Source organism: Rhincodon typus, chromosome 40 (genome assembly GCF_021869965.1).
Source record: "Rhincodon typus isolate 14 chromosome 40, sRhiTyp1.1, whole genome shotgun sequence".
Taxonomy (NCBI): Eukaryota; Metazoa; Chordata; class Chondrichthyes; order Orectolobiformes; family Rhincodontidae; genus Rhincodon; species Rhincodon typus.
The window spans coordinates 4,864,857-4,888,854 of record NC_063371.1 but is presented as its reverse complement, the minus strand read 5'-3'; the positions used below and the strand labels follow the sequence as shown (position 1 = coordinate 4,888,854).

Below are 23,998 nucleotides of genomic sequence, written 5' to 3'. Positions count from 1 at the left end.
CAAACTAAGCCTTACATTAGGGATAGACCACACCATGGTACAGAATGCCACCAGTGATCAATGACACCTAAAACCGTGTCCATTGATACTGCCTTTGGCAATGTACCAACGGGAGGTTCAATATTGATTTCCCATTCTGTGCTGAGCTAGATACAAGTGTTCATGGCTTATAGGCATGGATTGGCTGTCTGCATTTGCAAGCAGTTCAAGGAGGCAGTTCACCACCACCTGTACATGGGTAACAAGGGATGAGCAACAAATGTTGACCCAGCCAGGGACAATCATGTCACATGAGTGTATTAAAAAAAATCCAGTGGTGGGAGTAGGACAGAATTGACTTCAATTAAATAAGCTGGTTACACAACTTGTTGCCAAGCCAAATTGGCCATTGTTTGCAAACAGCTGCCAGTTAGTCCCTGTTTGCACAAAGACAAGACAGAAGGTCTTGAAAGGAAGAGTGCTACTTGTTCTTAGTTAAACATACATTGATGCTGATGCATGATCCAAGAGCAATTTATTTAACTACTCTACAATGTGTCTGAAATAAATAAAACATTGTGGGTCTTATGTTGAATTCTTCTCTTTTTTTTCAAACCCAGCATTAGTAGAAGAACAGAAGGAGAAATGTTTAATGTTGTTTATTGTGAAACAGTTTTCCATGGTTACAATTCGTATGCAGCACAGTTTGTCCAGATTAATTTGTCAAAGGTGCAGTCACTTGCTTGGGTTAGATTTCATTACTTTAATTGTAAAGAAACTGCTGCCACACTTCTGATTTATCCATATCCCCAAGTCCCTCAGTAAGAACTGAAAGGTTCCAAGTACAGCAATGGAGGGCTGGCTTCTTTTTTTTCTGAGGGTTGCACTTGTTCCTCTTTCTGTGCTCTTTCTTACATGCATGTTCAATTCATGAGTGATAGTCAACTTGATTTGACTTCAGTCCCAGTCCAGCGAAATCCTGCTCTCTAGCCCTCTCTACCAGGGCTGGTCCTCTATAAAGATGCCAGCCAGCTGACATAATGCTTTTTGCTGTTCTGTGAGTCATTCACTCTATATGGACATTTGAGATGCTTCAACAGGTTGGGGGTGGTGGAGGTGTGGGGTCCCAGTTAACTGTAGTCACTCTATGCTGGTTGAGATCAGAAACAGACAAGGGTAGTTATCAAGGAGCTTTGTAGTCTGGATCACTTTCCTACACTGTACTCACAGGCATGAAATTGTATCTGTACGTGCAGTGTGGCCATGAAGAGTCCATGCTCATTCTACATCAGTCATATGTTGCCCATCTCATTCATTATTGTTCCTCCAATAAGTGTCAAGGTAGGAAATTGATCTTAGGCATATTGCATACTTTAGCAGGGCACAGTCCATTCAGCATTACTTAAGGCACATTGCATCCAGACAGTGGCCCTTGGAGAATTGGTTGGAGGCTGTCACCCACAAGATTAAGTCTTACATATTTCCCCTCCATAACTGGAAAGCCAATCTCCATGTGAAATGACCCAATTTAGGATACTTTGAGACATTTGGCACACCTCTGCTTTTGAACATAAGATGTGAAGCTCTGAAAAAAAAGTCATCAAGCAATGTACATTCTGTCATTCAGATTGTTGCAAACTTAGTTTCAACTTGCACTGCATTCATTAGCATTGACTAATCCATCCCTTCTTGTGCAACTCACAATGATGGATCTCTCCCTTAATCATTCAACAGTGGTCCTATGTGAATCCTCCCCTCATTTCTCTGCACTATTGTTGTGAGAGATTTCAGTTACCTGAATCATGCTCAGCTGAAACCCCTTAAACCTTTCCTTATTTCTTTACCATCCATTTTGTTGATCTTCAGTCATTCAGGCTAGCATCTAATTCCTTTGCTTCCTTTCTCCTGGAAGTCTTTGTTGTTGAATCTTGTACATTAGAAAGTGAAAAATAAAAGCTTGTTGTCACCAACTTGGCTCATGTGTGTACACCTACTTGCGCAAGAAGCTGGACTGTGGTCAATATCTGCACCTCTTGAAAAGGAGATGGGGAGAGAACTTATATTGATTAGTAAAGAAATCAGCAGCTAAGATAGAATTTATATTAAATATAATAAATCTTTAGCCAATTTCAGAATATTGTCAGTCTTTCAGAGTAGAATAGAATTTGATAACAGATGAGCCTTTTCAGGGAAAACTCATGATGATAGAATTAGAGACAGCCAATATCTAAAAGCATTAATAGGCAAAATCTGCAGAATACTTGCTGTCAGTGAATAAAGAAAAGCAGGGCCAAAATCAATGCAATCTGTCTGAGGCAATCGGCTACCAAACTGTTAAAATCACGCTTTAATAAACGTGAGTCTCTGAGATTCTGTCAAACAGAAGTGGTTTATTGTTAGATGTGATATTGACAGATGTGATTCCCGCAGCACCACTTTAATCTAAACGATTTCTGCAAATAAATATTCAGTTCTGTTAAATGCCACTTTAAATGCCAAAAATAGATTTCAGGAAGCTCTTGGCAGTGCATTAGTTTTGTTTAAAAACATTGGTCATTTTGATTAACAAATAAAGAAAGAAAGCTTTGATTCAGACAAGTGTTACCTTTTGTAACATTGGTCTGAATGTCAGAGGTGATGAACGTCAGAATAGGAGGACGCAATCCAGCTCCTTGAGGCTCTTCCACTATTCACTCCATAGACTCAACTTTCCCCGATTTCATTTAGTACCTTTGGTTAACAAAAATCTCCATGTTATGAGGCGAAAAATCTGTCAAGCCATTAGCAAAGCACAGAAATCCAACAAACTGCTCGGATTATTTTCTGCATCTGCCTGATCACATAACATTGTTATCCATAGAAGGTTGGATGTTTGAGTCAATTCTCTTCAGATGAAACAATAATAACTTTCTTTCTCATAGCAAGTTATGCAATTTCATTGAGTCCTGAACTAGCATGAATATTTGACAGTTTTCTTATTAGTTCAACTGATACCTTTTTCTGTTTCATAATTAGTTACTTTTCCTAACTGAACTCATTCTATTGCACGAAAGATGAAATCGGCCCAATCAAACTGCAGATCAACAAATAAAATTTCAGTGGAATATAAGTTCCAACAGCCACAAGGACTATAAGTAGCTTGACTCCATATGATCATAACTGCTCATCAGTCATGCTTCTTTCACTCTCCAACACTATTTCCCCATCTACACTCCACCATGACACACACACACACACACACACACACACACACACACAGAACAGATGCATGGTAACACCATCTTTTCTAAATTGCGCACACTGTGCGCACTTCAAACAATACTGCCGTTTCTTCATCATTGCTGGGTCAAAATCCTTGCATTCCGCTCCCCCACCCCCTCACAGTACTGTGGGCAGATCTTAATGTTGTTAGGATACCAGCTGATAGCAATAATGGATAAGTCAGATCCCAGATGCTTGTTGGATCATAAGTTTTATTTTTCTTTCTGTTTGCTGTTAAGGTCAGTCACTAAACACATTCACAAGAGACTGTAAATGTACTTTTAACTGAAAAGGAAAACAGTTCATTGCACAAAACAAAATCAAAAACTACATTAGTTTTGATTGTATATATTGGACTGATCTCATTGTAAATATCAAAAAGAAATATTCATTCCTTATACCCCAGCAATATCCTTACAGAGGCTCAAACCGCAATAAAGAATCACCCTGATTAGATACTAAAACTTTTCACTCAACTGCAGCTGTCATGAGTTTCCTTTCAGCAATTGCTCCGTGTTCACTTAATGTTATTTTCTTCAGTTAATGTTTGTCCTCAAGGCTCTCCAAAATCAAGCTGCAAATGTAGCTCACTATTATGTAAAATGGATTCCCTGAGCTCATGTCTTCCACTGATTTGACCTCTTGGAAACTGATCATAACAGCACCTCTGCTGTAATAGCTCTCCCCCTTTCAAACTTGCTTCTGGACCCCTTCTCTCTCTCTGCTGGTCATAAAACCTAATTCAGCAAACATTGTAGCAATTGTCTCCCCTTGTGACTTCTAGTCATTTAGCTAAAGTCGTATGACATCCTATAAAAAATGTTTTCAACTCACTGTTTAAAATGGCTTTCTGAGTTTTCACAAAAAGACAAGTTAGGCCTTCACAGAACTGAAAACTAAAATTCATTATTCCTCCACTTCAATATTCACTTTTACAAATAACAATAATATGTTTTGAACCATTATTATGACCTGGAGTGCAGCCATTCAAAAAAGGCATCTCATATTTTGAAGGGCAACATTTCCCACCAATACTCACAATCATTTCTTTTGGGGACACGAACCTCTGAGGTCGATGTGCAACGTTGAAAACAGAAGTCAGTGCATTGGAACAGCTGCATGACCATGCAGCTTAGACAGCATTTTGCTACCTACATCCTAAGAATTAATAAATAAATAACTAAAACCAACATGCCTCGTTGCACCCCTTTACATTCAACATGTGCTGAGGATCAAATGTGCTTGCATTCTGATTTCCTCAATCCCTCTTGCTACTGTCCTGTTCTCCCCAGTCTCACAACTTTCCACTCAGTCACGGGCACTGTTTCCATCATGATACATTACTAGTGGATAAGTAAACCAAAGCAATTTCCTGAAGGACATTGTTGTGATTGTCCGGAGCTTTCTAAATACAGCAGAATCTGTGACAGAGTGAAGGAGATCTGCAGCAAAAAGTACAAACATCAGACACATGAAGAAATGAAAAATGAGGAAAGATTAATAGTGCAACAGACTAGAGAAACATTAGAACACCATTGGGAATTTATAAAGCTCTTGAAGCAATGATAAATCTTTCAAAACGGATAGGAATTGCCAGTAACTTCTTCCGTGATCCCCAACCATCACTCATCCAGAAAGCAACACAAATGGAACTTGCCTCAAGTTTGCAATATCAAGCCAACTTCTCAGTGCTCCTAATTCCCATAGCTGCTTCAGGAAGCAAGGACATTCTCTCAGTAATTGTCCAGGTGTCAGTTTCTCTCTGTTGGGAGCACAATTGTGTCTGAATCATTACATGTGAGTTTAAATACAACATCGGAATTTTCAGCATGGTTCCTCATTCTGAGGGTGTGTTGTAATCTTGGAGGCACTACGTAAGATCTCACTCTCTGTTTGGATCATTGGTAATAATCCTGTGTTATGATGTGAAGAGAAACACCCGCTGTTCTGGGGCCTTGCTCATTTTCCTTTCTTCTGTTCATTTCTATTTCTTTTCATTCATTGATGCCTGATGTGCTTGACTGTATAAAATAGCTGCTAGAATTACCTCTGTAACAATGGGTATTGAATGTAAAACCAGTCAAGAAGCACTTTGAAATACTTCCACAATTTGTGCCCAAGTGAAATCCTGTGCACGATTCCCTCAAACACCGGCTATAATGCTCAGCAAGGGCTTGCATTCAAAAATTATTCCTCAGAATAGAAAGATTCAAAATACTTGCTCACAGTCCAATGGTTTTGATGTCTGCAGATTGCTGACAACATGGCAAGATCCATTAACATCATTATGCTGCACGTAAGAATAGCTGTACTAAGACTCTGATAGGTAGAATCCTGGTGTTGATGATCTGTCACATAGTCTTTGCAAGGAAAGATAGTTCGGTCAATAGTGCAGGCTGCACTGAAACAGATAAAGTGGGGGATGTTCATTCACCTCAGTACTCCAGGCAAAAAGCACAGCCACAGTCCCTAAACATCTACTTATTCAGTGGAAACCTAAAAAGGTCAAACTTCCTTTTACCTGCCAGAAATATATCTTCATTGATTCCAACAGATCAAAACTGTAGAAAATTCTGAAATTCACTCCTCGAAGTGGCAAAGGCAAGACAGAACTCATTTAGAAGGTTTTTCAACATTGTTGACATTGGGCAAGTTCTGAAACTGACTTGGCGGAATAAAAACGCATGTAAGAAAAGGTTACACACAGATTTGTTTGAGTCCAATGATGGTGGATGCAACTTACCAAATTCACTTGCACAGAGGTGATCCAGAATAATGTCTGTATTCATCTCATTGTCACATGGTGGACACACTTCTGATGCTGCTGGAAAGAAGCAAACCAATGTCGTGGTCAGTAAGAACAGATGGGGTGAGAATTTATAGTAACTCATTAGTACATAAAGGCATTCATACAGCAAAAATCATCTGCATTTATATACGCCATTAAAAGACGTACATTTTCCAACCTGAGTTAGAGCAGTATTTTTGAATAAAATTAACAGTGAATCAAAAAAGCATGTTCGCGGGAAATGATTCCACTTCACTGAGAGTCAGTTCTGAAGCAGTATAGTGTGAGGAGATTTTAGACACAAAGTGAAAGAGCAAATTTGTCATTATTAAGCAGAGCTCAAGTTATCCTATTAGTTGGAATTTACTTCTATCTCATTCCAATTTCCTCAAGGACCCCACGTCCTTTCAGCAATCCTGAATGTGAACACCTTACTAAATCTCTGGCTGTCCTTGGCAGCCAAGATACTATAGGTCAGCTGGCTGTCTGAGCACAAGGAATACTCAGATCAGGTTGTTCTCTGCTCACCTGACATGAACTTTCCAACAGGGATCACTGGCTAAACTTTGCGGAGGTGGTGGTGTCTGATAATGTCGTTGGAGTAATAATTCCAGAACCTCAGGCTCATGTTCTGGAGAATGGGTTTGAATCTCCCAAAACACATGGTGAATTTTGGACTGAATAAAAACAATCAAGGGTACAAAGCTCATCTAATAATATCCATGAAATCTCTGTTGATTGTTGTAAAAATTCATTGCATTCAGTAATCCCCGGTCAGGGAGGGAAATCGAGCCTTCTTACCTGATCTGGGAATGAAAAATGGGCATCAATCCTGGCACATCCAGCCACTCCTACATCTCATGAACAAATTAAATCAAAGTGCTAAGCAGCCAATGAGACACTATTGAAGAGTAGTCATCATTGTAATGTTGGAGCCGCAGAAAAACAATGACCTTCAGCTCATTGCATTCATTGGAAATTCAATCCAGACAATTTTAAGTCTTCATAATGCTGTTTAAATCTAAGCCTTCCAGCTCATGAACATAGCTGAGATGCCAACCCACCACCTGAGAGTGTATTAGCCACCCGTCCCTTGTCCTACCCAGGAAAACCTGGAATTTTAGTTTGGAACCGTTTTCCTGACACACTCTCATTGTTTGTTTGCTCATTAACCCCTCTGTCTGCTTGGTCACATTAAAGTGGTCCTTTGAAAATTTTGATGGAAAATTTTCCTCATCAGACACAGGAGTAGGGGTAAGAAAAAGAAGCTAATTCTGGGGAAAATTCAAAACTCTTTGCAAAAAGAAAGCTAAAGAGAAAACATTTTTCCATCAGTTGACTGAAGTAACACAATCGCTTGAGGGTAGTGTTGATGGGGATACGGGGAATAAAAAAAATGTTGAAGCAAGTTTTGCTTTCTTCAGTGGAAATTGTCCATGACAAGTAAAATAAACAGCAGCGTGCAATAAGAGGCTGGGGTCTGCTGAATCAGCATGTGACGTAAATAGCTCTGAGCTGTGTCTATTGGGAAAACTGCAATCCTGCACTTCAGCACAATCCATCTTTCATTACACACCAGTTGATGGAGCCATTACAGAGCTTTGCATGAACCACCTGTGTATACAACTTGTCGTACCAGTCAAACAGAGTGGTTCCACTGAGTCTGACCCATTTCTGCATGCTGGGCTCTCAGCTTCACCCAGTTTGCCTGTCTGTTATTTGTAATGTAATGTGGTTCAGTGGGTTAGCACTCTGGCCTCTGAATGATTGGATTCAAATTGCACGACAGACACAAAGCTGACACTCCTTTGCAGTAGTCAGGGAGAATTCCAAAGAACAAAGAATAAAGAAAATTACAGCACCGGAACAGGCCCTTCGGCCCTCCAAGCCTGTGCCGATCCAGATCCTCTATCTAAACCTGTCGCCTATTTTCCAAGGATCTGTATCCCTCTGCTCCCTGCCCATTCATGTATCTGTCTGGATACATCTTAAATGACGCTATCGTGCCCGCCTCTACCACTTCTGCTGGCAACGCGTTCCAGACACCCACCACCCTCTGCGTAAAGAACTTTCCACGCATATCTCCCTTAAACTTTTCCCCTCTCAACTTGAAATTGTGACCCCTAGTAATTGAGTCCCCCACTCTGGGAAAAAGCTTCTTGCTATCCACCCTGTCTATACCTCTCATGATTTTCTAGACCTCGATCAGGTCCCCCGCCCAACCTCCGTCTTTCTAATGTAAATAATCCTAATCAACTCAACCTCTCTTCATAGCTAGCGCCCTCCATACCAGGCAACATCCTGGTGAACCTCCTCTGCATCCACATCCTTTTGGTAATGTGGCGACCAGAACTGTATGCAGTATTCCAAATGTGGCCAAATCAAAGTCCTGTACAACTATAACATGACCTGCCAACTCTTGTTCTCGATACCCCGTCCAATGAATGAAAGCATGCTGTATGCCTTCTTGATCACTCTATCGACCTGCGTTGCCACCTTCAGGGTACAATGGACCCGAACACCCAGATCTCTCTGTGCATCAATTTTCCCCAGGGCTTTTCCATTTAGCATATAGTTCGCTCTTGAATTGGATCGTCCAAAATGCATCACCTCACATTTGCCTGGATTGAACTCCATCTGCCATTTCTCCGCCCAACTCTCCAATCTATCTAAATTCTGCTGCATTCTCCGACAGTCCCCTTCACTATCTGCTACTCCACCAATCTTAGTGTCATCTGCAAACTTGCTAATCAGACCATCTATACCTTCCTCCAGATCATTTATGTATATCACAAACAACAGTGGTCCCAACACGGATCCCTGTGGAACACCACTGGTCACAGTTCTCCATTTTGAGAAACTCCCTTCCACTACAACTCTCTGTCTCCTGTTGCCCAGCCAGTTTTCTATCCATCTAGCTAGTACACCCTGGACCCCATGTGACTTCACTTTCTCCATCAGCCTACCATGGGGAACCTTATCAAATGCCTTACTGAAGTCCATGTATATGACATCTACAGCCCTTCCCTCATTTATCAACTTTGTCACTTCCTCAAAGAATTCTATCAAGTTGGTAAGACATGACCTTCCCTGCACAAAACCATGCTGCCTATCACTAATAAGCCCATTTTCTTCCAAATGTAAATAGATCCTATCCCTCAGTATCTTCTTCAGCAGCTTCCCCACCACTGATGTCAGGCTCACCGGTCTATAATTACCTGGATTATCCTTGCTACCCTTCTTAACCAAGGGGACAACATTAGCAATTCTCCAGTCCTCCGTGACCTCACCCGTGCTCAAGGATGCTGCAAAGGTATCTGTTAAGGCCCCAGCTATTTCCTCTCTGGCTTCTCTCAGTAACCTGGGATAGATCCCATCTGGACCTGGGGACTTGTCCACCCTAATGCCTTTCCAATGTTGGAAATGTGATTTTTGCATTAATGTTAAACTAAGGCTTCATCTTCCTTCTTGAAGCACAGCAGATGACCTTTCTTATGTCAAAGAATCATAGAATCTTAGAATTTTACAGTACAGAAGGAGGTCATTCGACCCATCATATCTGCACTGGCTCCTGAAAGAGCTACCCAGATAGTCCCACTCTCTAGCCCTATCTCCGTTACCCTCTAACTTCACCACTTGCAAATATATATCCAGCTCCCTTTTAAAATCTCCAATGGAATCTGCCTCCACCACTCTCCCAGACAGTGCATTCCAATCCTCAGCAAAATATAACCCCCAAACAGCATAGCACAAAAAAAAGAAAATTATCTGATCATGATCACATTGCTATTTGTGGAAACTTGTTGATGTGTGTTCGCTGCTATGTTTACAACCTGACATTCATTTCAAAATGGCTTAATTTCTAAAAGCACTTCATGTAAAATGTTTTGAGCATTCTGGTTGTCATGAGAAATGCGATTTAAAAGCACATTTTTTTTCGTTGAACCATAATGTTGGCAGAAAACCCTGGAGATGTGAGCAAACATCAAGGTTTCTGCCACTCATTGACCAAAGTTCAGGTGATAAATGGGGCAAATCCTGGCAAAGATATTTATCCCCCTTCACTTTAGTGGTGAACTTGAGGAAATTCCCAGTGGTTTTGTTTCTGAGGATTTTGCGCTTGAAGCAATTAACATAGGGGAGCTTCTCTTCGGTGGCAGTCAGTACGGGTGTCAGCCTCTCTCCAAACATTTTCCTCCACCAATCTTGCACACATTCCATTTTGCCAAGTCTTAGAAAAAGATTCCCACAAAGGCCTGACAGCCACCGGCATGAGCTTTCACCCCGTCAGCATGGATCCAGGACAACAAGGTGCAGAGCTGGATGAACACAGCAGGCCAAGCAGCATCACAGGAGCAGAAAGGCTGACGTTTCGGGCCTCGACCCTTCATCAGAAAATCCAGCTTCTCGTCTGTTGTCATGAGCTCAGTCCTTAACTAGTATAAGCTCAACTGCTGGAATAATCAGCAACAGCACATTTTCAATGGAGGTGCAGGATTTTTGCTGCGTCGGCAGCTGAGGTTTGCTGGGTTTACACTAATGTTTGTCAGGAAGGCTTGTGAAAGACAGGCTTAATCGAGAGCTTTATTCCATCTCTCAGAAATGCTAAATATTTCCAGTAGGAGGCGCAGTTTCTTTGACGTGCTGTGATTGACTGCTTTCATTGCTGTAGGTGGTTTGGAAACTCCTATCCTCTGCCATGTATGGTAAAATCACCCTAAAATTTCAGAAGCACGTTTTTGTTTTGCTTTCAGTTATTTTTTGCTGACATTCAGTGTAGTACTGAGGAGAAGCTGCACTGTCAGATATGTCCTCTTGCAGGTGAAGCATGAAACCAAGGACCTGTTTGCCTTCTCACAAGGGCATTGTTATCTCATTGTGCTATTGTACAAAGGGGGAGAGTTGTGCCTGGTGTCCTTGCAAGATTCAGTCTGTTGAACAATACCTAAAACACATAATGTGGTCAATTATTCATTACTGTTGTGGCAGCTTGCTGTGCATTATTTAACATTTGTTCAGGATATCTGAAGCCTTGCTCATTGCCCTCGGAAGTTCAATCAGTTCCTGTGGTGGAGGGGTTTTGAGTTAGACTATTTAGGGATGAAAGGAGGAAGTACTTTGTCACACAAAGCACTGGAAATCTAGAACATTATGTCTCTCACAAGACTTTGGTTTCTTAAACTGGTCATGTTAGAAGTGACTTTTTTGTTTGATAAGGCTGCTAGCAATATGTCACATGCGATATCTTACTCTGCAAATTGCTGCCACATTTGCCGACTTAACAGTGATTAATTATTCGCCTGCTGACAGATTCTATGGGACCTACGGATGGCATGGAAGGTGCAAATGAAGGTACATGTTATTGTCTTTTACCTGCCTCTCTCTTGCATCATACATCCGCACCCGTAACAACCACAAGCCCCGCGGTGCAGTCTGGTTTTATAACATGATGGCTGCACCATCTGCTGGCCAGTAAACAGGAATGGGAGGAGGGGCAGTAAAATACAGGCGACAAAGCAGCTAATGATAAGCAAATATTTTCGGTGTTTGTATGTGCATTAAAAACAGCTTCACTTTCCCTTAATGTTTTTTTTGTACTTCAATTATTCTCATACAGTTTACAAGGTAACCTGAAAACCTGCAGTGCATTAAAGATATGCTGCACACTTTTGTCAACATCATTGCTGCTTGCAAAGATGGATTGTAGACTGAAACATGTGAGTTGTCAACATTACAACAGTGACCACAGTCATTTCATTCGCTCGAACATGCTTTGCGATGTCACGAGATTATGAAACATGTCGAATATATGTAAGACTTTGAAGGCGTTCAACGGCGAATTCAAGGTACAAAGCCAAGACCTTCGAGAAACCATGAGCTATTATCAAGCTTGCGCCCAACCACGGTGTTCAAGTATCATCACTGTTCACAAGCGTGTAACTTTTAAGTTCTGAAGGATGGTCACTGGAGCCGAAACGTTAACTCTGATTTCACTCTACAGATGCTGCCAGACCTACTGAGATTTTCCAGCAATTTCTGTTTTAGTTTCAGATTTCCAGCATCTGCAGTTCTTTTGGTTTCTTTCGTGTAGCTTTGGTGCTGGATAATCAATATCTGAAGCTAGGGATCAGATTGGTCACTTAAAATCTACACTCCAGTCTCTACCATCTGAATATTCATTCACAGATCAGATAGTGGGTTTGATTCCATACAAGTGGTGGATACTAGCATAGACCCAACAGTATCTGTCATTTACATTGGGTGACAATCATGGTGTTGAATAGTTTTGACATTGTTTATCACAAATGTAATTTTAAAAATCTGTGATGCAGTGGTCATTTGAATTATTTGAGTGTAATTTAAACTCCTATTTAATTTCATTTCATGAGAGGTATTTCTGCTTTCAAAAAGACTTTCCGATATTTCAAACCCTTAGGCCATTAAGATAGCTTGATATTTAAATGTTATCCCCATTTCCCATCCACTCACTTGCATATTCTGCTCATTATGGCAATCCATCTCCATTCCACAGCTCATTAAACAGACATGAGTCTGTTTTGTACGTTACAACGAATGAATGGCAACCACTGGATTATGGAGATACACACCATGTCTGAAATAGAGCATGAATGCTTACGTCTTCAGATGCACAACTCCCCAGTACATTTTTGTTCTTTAATGCATCCACCAAAGACTGTGGACTGAGGCAAAGGAGGAAATAACAAAGGCACTGGCAACAATTTTGAATTCCTCTCTGACAATAGGAGAGGTGCCAGAGGACTGGATGACAGCCAATGTGGTACTGTCATTTAGGAAAGCAACAAGGAATAAACTAGGAGACTATAGACCAGTCAGTCTAACATCAGTAGTGGAGAACTATTAGAAGTAATTCTGGAGGACAGATTAATCTGCTTTTGGAGAGGCAGGGATTAATCAAGAGCAGTCAGCATGGTTTTGTTAAGGGGAGATCATGTCTGCCAACATGATTGAATTTTTCAAAGAGGTGACCAAAAGATGGGTAGATGAGGACAATGCATACTTTGACTTCAGCAAGGTTTTTGTTATGGTCCCATATGGGAGACTAAGAGCAAAGGTAAGAGCCCAAGGAAATTTGGCTAATTAGATCAGAATTGGTTGAGTGGCAGGAATCAGAGGGTGATGGTTGGGGGCTGTTTTTGTGACTGGAAGCCTGTGTCCAGTGGGGTTCTGCAGAAATTGGTGTTGTGGCCCTTGCTGTTTGTGATATGTGTAAATTACATGGACTTGACTATCAGAGGCCTGATCAGTAAGTTTGTGAATGATACAAAAATTAGTTGGGTGGTGAACAGTGAGGAGGATAACCTTAGTTTACAGCAGGACATAGACAGACTGGACAGATAAGCTGATCAGTGGCAAATAGAATTCAATCTGGATTAATTTGAGATGATACATTTGGGCAGGTCAAACAAGGTTTGAAATGCATGATAAACAGTTGGACCCTGGGAAGCACTGATGATCAGAGGGACTTTGGTGTGTGTGTGTACACTGGTCCCTCAAGGTAGTGGGATAGGTGGATAAAGTAGTAAGTAAGGCACATGGGATACTTGCCATTCTAAGCTGAGGCATAGATTTTAAGAGCAGGGAGATTATGCTGGAGCTGTTTAAAATATTGGTTAGGCCAGAGCTAAAGTCTAGTTGCAGTTCTAGAATCCACATTTTTGGAGAATGATGGAATCGAAAAGGATGGAAAAGAGATTTATCAAGATGTGTCTGGGCTCAAGAGTTTTAATTATGATAAGAGATTGGATATACTGGGGTTGTTTACCTTGGAGCAGAGGAGACTGAGAGAGGGCATGACTGTGTTGTTTAAAATTATGAGAGACATAGATAGCGTTGACAAGAAGGAACTTTTCCCCTTGGGTGGTAGAGATCAATGACCAAGGGGCATAGGTTTTAGATGAGGGGCAGGAAGCTTAGAAAGGAAATGAGGAAATCTTTTTCACTCAGATGGTGGTGGGAATCTGGAACTCACTGACTGTATAAATATTGTAGGGGCAGAAACCCTAGTAACATTTAACAGGTATTTAGATGTGCACTTGCGATGCCAAGGCTCAAAAGGAAAGGAACAAAGTGCTGGAAAATGGATGAGTATGTTTAGGTGTTTGTTTTTGACCAGCCTCAGACTTGATGGACTGAAAGGTAAACCTCTGGGACCATCAAGTGAGGAAGATTGTAGATCAAACAAGGGAATTAATTTTCAAGATAAAATCCTAGAATTGAATGACTCCACCAGCCACTGTATTATGTAGGGAAATGAAAACTTATTATTTCAGTAGCTTCATAGTGGATTCTGTCTGCTTTACAGGTGCTTCATAATATTCCTGAACAAGTTTATTTGAACATTTCTGTAGATTCACACAGGACAGATGGAGGCCCTTTGGCCCATTGTCCTTGGTCAATTCTTTCACCTTATTGCCCACAAGCAACACTGTCAAAGGCAACAATCTGCTCACTGACATGCACAAATACCTGATTGGCTCCTGGTAAACTTGCAAATTGGGTTAACTAGAACAGGAGTTCCCAAACTATGAGTCATGACGCCCATTGAGGTTATCGGATGAGATTTTGGGGCCACCAAATTTGAGGCATTAATGGCAGCTGTAGAGCTTAGACAAAATTATTGCAACTTTGAGGCTTCTTTCAATATATTTCTTCATCCCCAACTGGTTAGTATTACTTGATCCTCTGGTTTCTGAAGCCCAATTGCTGCTTCAACCACAGCATGTAAAAATGGTGCTTCTTAACTTTTTTGCAAGGCACCCCCAGGAGTTTGAAACATCCACCCTGATTAAAAACTCTCAAGCTCACACCTAGTTCACAGTCCTCTAGATACCAGAAACTGTCTGGCACTAGCCAGATAACCACTGTGGCTGCAAGAGCAGGTTAGAAGCTAAGAATCTTGTAGGGAGTAACTCACCTCCGGACTCCCAGAGCCTGTCTACCATTGACAAGGTACAAGTCAGGAGTGTGATGGAATACTCTCTACTTGCCTGGATTGGTTTAGCTCCAACAAAACTCACGAAGCTCGACACCATTCAGGACAAAGCAGCCCAATTGATGGGTACCCCTTTACCACCTTCGGTTTTTCCTCCCTTCACCACTGATGCACAATAGCAGTAATGTGTACCCTCTACAAATGCAGTAAAACCACTCACCAAGGCTCCGCTGGCAGGACCTCGCAAAGCCATGACCTCCACAAGCTAGAACAACAAGGGCAGCAGCTGTTTGGGAACATCAGCACACAACATCCTGATTTGGTACAATATTGATACTCCATCACTGTCACTGGATCTAAATCCTGGAACTTCCACCTTGTCAGCACAGTAGGTATATCTATTCACCATTGACTGCAGTGGTCTAAGACTGCAGCTCACATCTGCTTCTCCATGGAAATGAAGGATGGGCAACAAATGCTAGTCAATTTATCAATGATGCCCCCATCCCATGAATGATATTTTAAAAATCCTGGAAACTGCTCAACAGCCTTCATCGTCCTACAGTCCCCACCTCCCCCACTCGTCCAATGTTGTGTCCCCAATTTTGACTCTGATGTCACATGATGGCTGAGGCATTAAGATAGCATCACATTCGGAAACAGTTTGGGAGGCACTGACTCCAGTTCTTTGATTGAATTCCATTAAGCTTGGCAGTCAGAGGCTAGAAATGGTTAGGTTCAGGTTTGACATTTTAAAAATGTGAACATCTGACTGAACCCAAATCATCCATTTTGGGTGCTAAAATTCTGGGGTCTTATTACACATTTCAGTGTTTTCTCACCAATGATAATACATTTTCTTCTCTGTTTGATGACCTGTTGGATTTACCATCTCCAATGCCATGTCATTAAGAACATGGTGCTTATTCTGCATGTTGGCCGGTGTTAAGTCTTTCCAATTATACCTTCAGTGCATTGATGAGAAGCTGACAAACATAAATTGACAAGAGTGATGCTCAGAGCTGATTTTAACATCACTCTTCAGGAATGAGCTGTGAGGTCAAAAGTTCAGGAGAGAAGAAATTTATGCAGTGTAACAGGAGGAGAGTGTATAAAAATAATTTGCTGTTTGTCAATCATGTATTCTCCAATGCTTGTGCACAAATAGCACTCCTTGTCTAAGGGAACCACATTGTCTAAGTCAGCAGTAAGATCTTGCGACTATTTTGAAGTTGATATAAACTTCAATACTACACCATCAAAACTAATTTGGATAGCTTATGCTAGAGCAGACAGCATAGAGCCATCCCAGCCTCCTTAACAATGCCAGAAACTCAGCTGATGGGAAACAACTGATGATAGAATAAGTAATTCAGTTGCATCTGACGACATTTACTTGGCTAAGCAATATTCATTTGTGCTGTTTCTTAAATATCATCAATGATGCAACAAGGAATTCTCTATTCTGCCTCCAACTCAGATGGATTTCTCTCCCTACAATCTCTGCCTTCTAATTTTTCTTCCTCCATTTCCCTCCCCGGGCTTCCTCTTTCCTCATCTTGTCTTATAATCTTCTTGTGAGGGAAAATGCAGTGGACTGTGTCTTGCAATGTTTGAACAAGAAGTCAATCTGAGAAGGTAGATTGGCTACTTAATGATACCAATGTCTGAATTTGTTCTGAATTTGTTCTATGATTCTGAAGTTTGAGATGCTGCAGCTAACTAGATATTCTCTGCCAACAGTGAATGCAAAGGCTTACCACATTCTCTCTTGCATGTGACTACATCACAACCCAGCCCAAACCCAACACACCAGACTGACTTGTCAATGCTGGAACATTAGGAACAAGAGTGGTTCATTCAGTCCCTTAGACGAGCTTGGCCATTCATCCAGATCTTACTTGATTTGTTCCATCTTCTCACCCTTACTTTATATTCGCAATAAGTTTTCTTGTGTAAAAATCTAACTCATCTTGAAAGCTTCAACAGTACCAGAATCCACATTTGTTCAAGGGAGGTGTTCTAGGTTTCCATTATCTTTCCTGTTGTTAGAAAACCTTGCATATCTAGCTCATATATTTGTCATGTTTTCATGTAGCCTCTCAATTGTGCTCAGTTTCCCTACTCCCACAAATAAACAGCCCAGAGCCAGGACATTCAAGTATGAAAATAAACTAGGGCCGAGATTCTTAATTTGCAGTACAGCTTGCCTTTTTTATTTAATTTTTTTACCTCCATTAACTCTATTTCTCTGCAGCTGTTTTTATTCCAAACCACACACTGTCATTGAGAAGTGAGACTGTTTTCTATACAGTACCTTAAGGCAGGTCAGTTGATGAACAGAACATCCACTCGCTGCACTTTGATTAAAACCAGAACCTAAATACATTTGTGGTACCGCTCTCAGACTTTGCCTTCTCTATCTAAATTGAACATAATTATTCCCCCTTCCCCCAACATACTTCATAGGTAATTTAGAAATTACAAAAAGGAATATACAAAGTATTCATTGCTGAGAAACAAACACAAGAAAATCATGGAATACAAATATGTTGCACAACTGTATCTGTGTCTACATGCCTGTCTATAAGATTGATCTTTCTGTGTACATATGTATGTAATCTACATTCATTGTATATGTTCATAAATGGATGTGTCTTTATAAGTATCTGTATACATTTGGATAATGGATCTACAAGTGTAGATTCATCGGCATGTATGTGAACATATATTTACACCTTATGCATAAACAGTGCTATGCTGGTCAAGTCAAGAGTGTCACAAAAACGAATTAACAAGTCAAGCAAGCAAAGAAATGCAAATCATTCTCCTTGACTCATTAAAAAAAATTGTATTCACTGCCTGCAAAACAAACTCCAACTTCAATATTTTAAGGATGTTGAAACACAGATTCTTAGCCTAAGAATTAAGTGACACTCCCCACTGGTTTCTTTAATAAAGCTTTCTTTGTAGCTGACCCTGTTTGTGACTTTGCACTGAACTGAACAAGTCTGCAAATGGAAGATGACAGTTCCTCTTTTGTTATATTTTTAAGCATAATCAGTTTCTTGTTGGGAAATTGCTGCTGGTGTCCAGTGAAAAGAGGGAGCCCTCACTTAGTGTTGCAAGCAGCTTGCACCAGTATTTAAACCAGCTGGATTGGGTCACGTCAGCTGTGAATAAGTAACAAATGTCAAATAATAACATCACTGCCTTTGCCATTTCCCAAAACCGTAACTCGGGATTTCACATGGGGCTGACAGCCTGAAACAACCATTTCCATGGCATCAGTCGAAAAACCCAATAGCACAGTTATCAACTCTTGGATTCAGTGTGGAACTGTTTCCTACAGATGAGGCAATTCAATGTGTGCTCCATTTTCTATTCATTATCTGATCTCAACTGGAATGGAGTTGGTTTCAATCCAATGTGCAGTTGAGAACTGAAGAGGTCAAACACGATTTCCCCCTTGTTTTCGCTCCTCCAATATGATGTGAGTATAAAAAGGAAGAACGTGATGAGATTGAGAAGACCCCACACTCAACTACAACGTTGACCTGTTGAATTCGCTGAGCTCATAGCTAATGGGGTCAGGTGAATAAAACTGCTCAGTCTCGATGGAACTTTAACTCAATGTGATTGAATACTTTTGCTGGATATCATTTGCAAAGGAAAAAGTGGAAAAAACAATCAACTTCAGTGAAGTTTCTTCTTATGTAATGTCGGAGGGAATTTTAATATAAAGAAAAACAGACAGGCTTTGTGTCAAAAAGGAATTTACAGGGTTAAAAATTGGTTGTGCTGGAATCTTGACCCAACGTAAAAGTGCTCGCAACCCAAGATAACCAATCAGAATTGAGAACTTGCTTCAAAAATTAATCTTTCGGACGCGACGATACTGATCAGTATGTTTTGAAAAGTTTTATTTAAATATTTTCTTAAATTTGCCAAGTAAATGAGAAGTAAACTCCAAAATTACGAATAAATAGCTGTCTAGCAGGCACTTTAGTCGTTTAACAGTCAGTTTGCTCGCAAGATCTTGTGATTTAAAATGCTTAGTTTAGCAATAAACTCATTTTGGTTTCAATTCACCCTCACGATTGCATCAGGAATACTTTTTTATAAAATAATAGATGAAAAGGTCTCCTCAAACCCTGCCTGAATGCTTTGATTCACAGCAATTCTGCATTCATTGATATGCAAATACGTTGGAATAAAAGTTCATTCGAAAAAGCACTTTACGAAATAGGTGCAATTTGCGCCCATTTCATCCATTCCATTCAACTCAGAAACTCCACCCTTTCATTTATGCCCACAAAAGTTTATTCTGTGAAGCAAGCAACAATAAAGGCGCTGTTTAATTTACTGCTATCGCTCCCATTCACGGTCCCAAATGCTAATCTGTAAATAATTATTCATTCGTCTTTCATAACCCCGGCCAAGATAAACATTCCGCTTGCAGACTGCTAAGCAGTTCAAGCTGTCACTTTGTGTGAAATATAAACAACATTCTCCTGACTGCATGACATCTTGTACCATCGCATTCCTCATCACCGTCGTCAATTTCAATTACATGTTAGGATCTCTACAGAACTGCAAAGAATATCTTCTGGTTTAGTATAATTGTTATATTTAGACTGAATCAAATTCCTGTGATCAAACTGAGATTTTGTTTTAAACCTGACTCCACTCCATGGCTTACTTTTTGTTTTAAAACGCTCGCCACTTGAATTCCAGATTTCAAACTGTCTCTTAAAATAGAAATAAAGTCAATCACTTCGCCCCGCCCAGTGAAGTGACAAATTCGTGCCGTGAGTATTTATGCAATTCCTTTAACATTAGAAAGTACCTCGGTGCTTAATTAGAGGAAAATCGAACAGACTTTGAGGTATGAGAATAGGTGAGCCAGCGTTTGGTCTAAAAGGTAGGTTTTTAAAGAGCATCTCGAAAGCGGAGAGAAGGGGACCGAGGCAGGGATTCCCAGGCTTAGGGAAATGAAGGCACGCCTGTCAAAGGTAGAATCGCCTGCACAGATATTGGCAAGTCTCACAATGGGCATTTGGCTGGAGTGAATGCGGTTGCTATCCAGCCCCCATCTCCTTGCAAGAAGCCAATGTCTTCAGGAGAGGGGAAAGGAAGCAAGTTAGAAAGTCTGAATTGAATACTGACTACCGAACAGCAATTATTTAACAGCATTTATTCAGAAGCTATGCAAAAAAAATCCATTTCATTGGGTGTATTCTTTTTGCGGCTCAGAAAGACTCTGAGCTCTGTTGTGTGAGTTCATTAAGGCCGATAGAACAGTTGTCTAGGCCCGAAACGTCAGCTTTCCTGCTCCTCTGATGCTGCTTGGCCTGCTGTGTTCATCCAGCTCTACACCTTGTTGTCCCTTTAAGACGTATGGGTTTCCACGCGTCCTGCATTTGCTGCACGTATCGCAAAATGCGTAGCAAGGCAAAAAAGCCAGTGTATCGACTGGCTAGCAGGGGCACTGATTGGAAAGCTAACAACATCTCATTGCCACTCTCATTGTTGATAGCTGGATCAGACTCGATGGGCCGAATGGTCTCATTCTGTTCTTATATCTTCTGGTATTATGATCAAGTTCCGGCGAACATTCAAAGCCACTCTTCCCGGAAGGTATGGACTTGGACTTAGGACTCGCATTTCCCACATGTCGTTGGGAAGCGTAAGAACATGCATTTTCCTGAGGGAAAGAACAGCAGTCTTGACAGTCTCAGTCCCAACACCGCTGTCCACTCCTCTACCTAAGAATGCATTTAAGGAAAATCCGCTTAATTCCTCTTTAGTTCGAGCGAATATTAACTGCACTGTGCGCCGCCTGGTGAGAATTCCCCAGGGGAAGACGACGGAGGGCCACCTTAACTGGTGCCGAAATCAATAAATCCCAGATCTGTCTGGCAGGCTCAAGGTGCCGAACAGACTACTTCTGTTCCTACTTCTTATGGTCTGAAACCTGCTAACTGAGCACGGAGTAAATATAACAACTTCGAACTTTGTCGTCTCCACGCGTTCATACAATAAGCTCAAACCAACAACCATAAACAACGATCCAATAAAAAAGATTCTGAAATAATGATTACTCAGTGTAAGTTGAATCTTACTTCGACTTAAGACAGTAACTGACAGTGATGTTTACCCTTACCATACAAATGCTAATGTCACTTTAACAAATAAGATCATCCACAGTGTACAAAATATACGCCTATGACTTGGAGAAGTTCACAGGCAGCATTGATATAATCACAAGTGGTACACATATATTGCTCAAGACCTTATATACTTTGTAACCACTTATTAACTTGTTTTAGTCATTGCCAATATTGAGTTTAAAGAGAATCCATTGCACAAACTGTCTCGCTTACTGAAGGGGCCAGCGAGGAAAGTTGGAGGAGCTTAGCTCCTGCTCCAGAGCTGAAAGAAGTCGTGCCTGCAAGCCAGTGGACTCTGCATAGCGAGAATATTTGGAGAAGACTGCAGCGTTAAAGTTCTCCCCGAAAAACAGTCAGACTGAGCGGTGTTTAACAGCTCTGTGTCTGATCGACTTTGTTACCAATCCATCAAAAAGGATGATTGAAGCCATTCACACTGACTTGAGCCCGAGTCACATAACGTGGCCTCGTTCACAAGCGGGTTGCCTGCAACAAACTCTGCATTACCACCGCAACACACATACACCCACGCCCCCTAACTTCCATTTGCCCGCCAGTGACTAAAAAAAGGATCAATCTTTTCTTTCTTAACGAGCCGTTCCTCTGTTCACACTCATTGCCATCACAATTTAGCGCCGGTTCAAAAGATCCAGGAAGGAGAAATCATTCTAGATGGCGCTTTCCAATGGCCGTCGGTGCACCCGTGAACATCTACCTAAACACAGCTCAAACAGGAATTGAGCTCAAGCGAGTTAAGTTTCAAACAGAAACTCCACCAGCGGGGTGAAGTCGGGATTCGACAGAAAACATGTTAAGACTCATTTCTCTTGTTGTCAATCTCTCCCGAAGTTTCAAAGTGCGTTACTTTTTAACACTGCATGCTCGGGCCGAGAGCGAATATTACCTTGCGAGCTGGTCGACAGGGTGGCATTCGGGTTGGGAAAGACGATGCACAGGTCATTGTCCAGTGGGAACTTGTCGCACTTCAACATGTCCGGCCAAGGGAAGCCAAAGAACTCCATGACAGGTGTGCAGGCGTCTCGCACTGCCATGCAGAGTGAGCGGCACGGGTAGATGGGTCTGTCCAGGCAGATGGGAGCGTACAGTGAGCAGAGGAAGAGCTGGGTGTTGGGATGACAGTTCTTGTTCAGCAGTGGCACCCAGCTGCTCGCCTGTTGCTGTACCTCCTCCATGGTCTCGTGGTCGAGCAAGTTGGGCAAGCTCATTTTGTGATAACCTACGTTGTTGCAAAGTCTCAAGGCAAAAGGAATATCCACGCAGTGCGGTGGCTTAATATAAAAGCGGCTGTCCGCTTGCCAACTGGATTCCTCCACTTCCATCGCAACACACCAGGCAAACAGCCCCATGCTGAGTGGCAGAAATACAGCATAAAAGTTCCAGCAAGTCTTGCTTGAAATACCTCTCTGTCCCATTTTCCTTTGGTTTCTTTGTTGTTGGAAAGTCCTATCTGCAGCTGGCAAGATTACTTTCCTCCGGTTTGCACAGTTGGACTTTAAGCTTCACTTTGAGAACCGGTCTTCGTAGAAAACAGCAGCACAGGGCTAGATTTTGTTCTGTCCTCTGCTTTAGAAACAGGAACGCCTCGAAGATATCAGTACCTGTCTCTGTTTTTTCATTATCCAGTCTAACCGGGTTTTCTCTCGCTCGCTTAGTCCACTTTTCTTTCAGTCCACTGTGCACATAATGTGTTAGGGGGAGTGCTGATTTATGAAACTGGCTCCACTGATCTCAGCATCCAGCTTCTGAACACAAGTTTGTTCTGCTGGGTGCGTGCAGCTTTCAGTCTTCATCACAACCTCGCAAGACCAACCAATCAGCCTGTGGCCATCCCATGTTACGCTCCCATGCAAGTGTCAGTTCCAGCCTTTATTTACCAATCAGCTTTTGGGAAGGGAAGTGACAGGCAGCCCCCTGTCTCTCCACCTCCACTTCCAACCCCATCCCCCAGCCATACCCACCACCCAGCCAGCTGCGAGCTTTCATTTCATTCTTCCACATTCCGATTGTGTGGGCAATTGAAACAAAATATTTTAATGAGTAATAAATATTTTTTCTTATGATCTTTCGAGTCCCCAGGAGTTACAAAACACGTTTTAACATGCGATTCAGAAAATATATCACATCGTTTCCTCCCATCAGTTTGACTTGTCTGAATTCCTGGCATTTGTTTTACCAATGACCTACTTGTCAGCTTTAGGTGAGTTTCATAAATTCAACAAAACAGGAACAGTCCATTTCAGCACTTGGTCGAACTGCAACCCCTTTCACCCATTTCTCTCGGGGGGAGAAGGAACTCTATAATCTGCAATCCAACTGCGAGGGACAACTTCTCAAAGTACACATCGTCAGGATAATTGGTACGGATTTATTTCCAGGGAGGATGAAATCAGAATAATTTCTTTTGTCTCAACGTCACCAGCTTGTTTGGCAGAAGTTGCACTTCTGACCAACTTTGGGACGAAGTGACTGACTTACCTCTGAATTTCACAACCGAAGTTACGATCGTAAAGCAGAGTGTTGTGAATGAAACACCATGTACCTTGGCAGCAGCTTATTTGGCCATTTTCTTCTACTCAAACAACTGCCAGGATTCTGGCGAGCGTGAATTTTTTTTATCATTCTGCTATGTGTGTGAGTTTTGGTGGCGAGAGGATCACTTACTTTGAGGGAAGTTGGGTGAGTTGCAGAGTGCGGGGAAGGTCAATTTGCATCACTGTCATTAGCGTTAAACGTGTGACCACATTCACTTAACATAACGGCTCAGTTTCTGCCAGTCACTAATAAACAAATATTACATACACG

General features: G+C 41.5%; 1 protein-coding gene across 2 annotated transcripts in view; it reads right to left on the bottom strand.

Moving 5' to 3' along the window:
* Positions 1-23,022, bottom strand: part of LOC109911988 (secreted frizzled-related protein 1) — a 105,557-nt gene extending 82,535 nt beyond the window's left edge. The window contains exons 1-2 of one of the 2 annotated variants that reach the window (XM_020511363.2): positions 22,080-23,022; positions 5,984-6,064 (exon numbers count right to left, since the gene is read on the bottom strand). In XM_020511363.2, coding sequence (XP_020366952.1) covers positions 5,984-6,064; positions 22,080-22,608 — 610 coding nt within the window. In that variant the 5' untranslated portion in view covers positions 22,609-23,022. The remainder of the gene's footprint in view (positions 1-5,983; positions 6,065-22,079) is intronic. The other variant, XM_020511364.2, reaches the window with a different exon arrangement.
* Between the last annotated feature and the right edge of the window lie 976 nt (positions 23,023-23,998).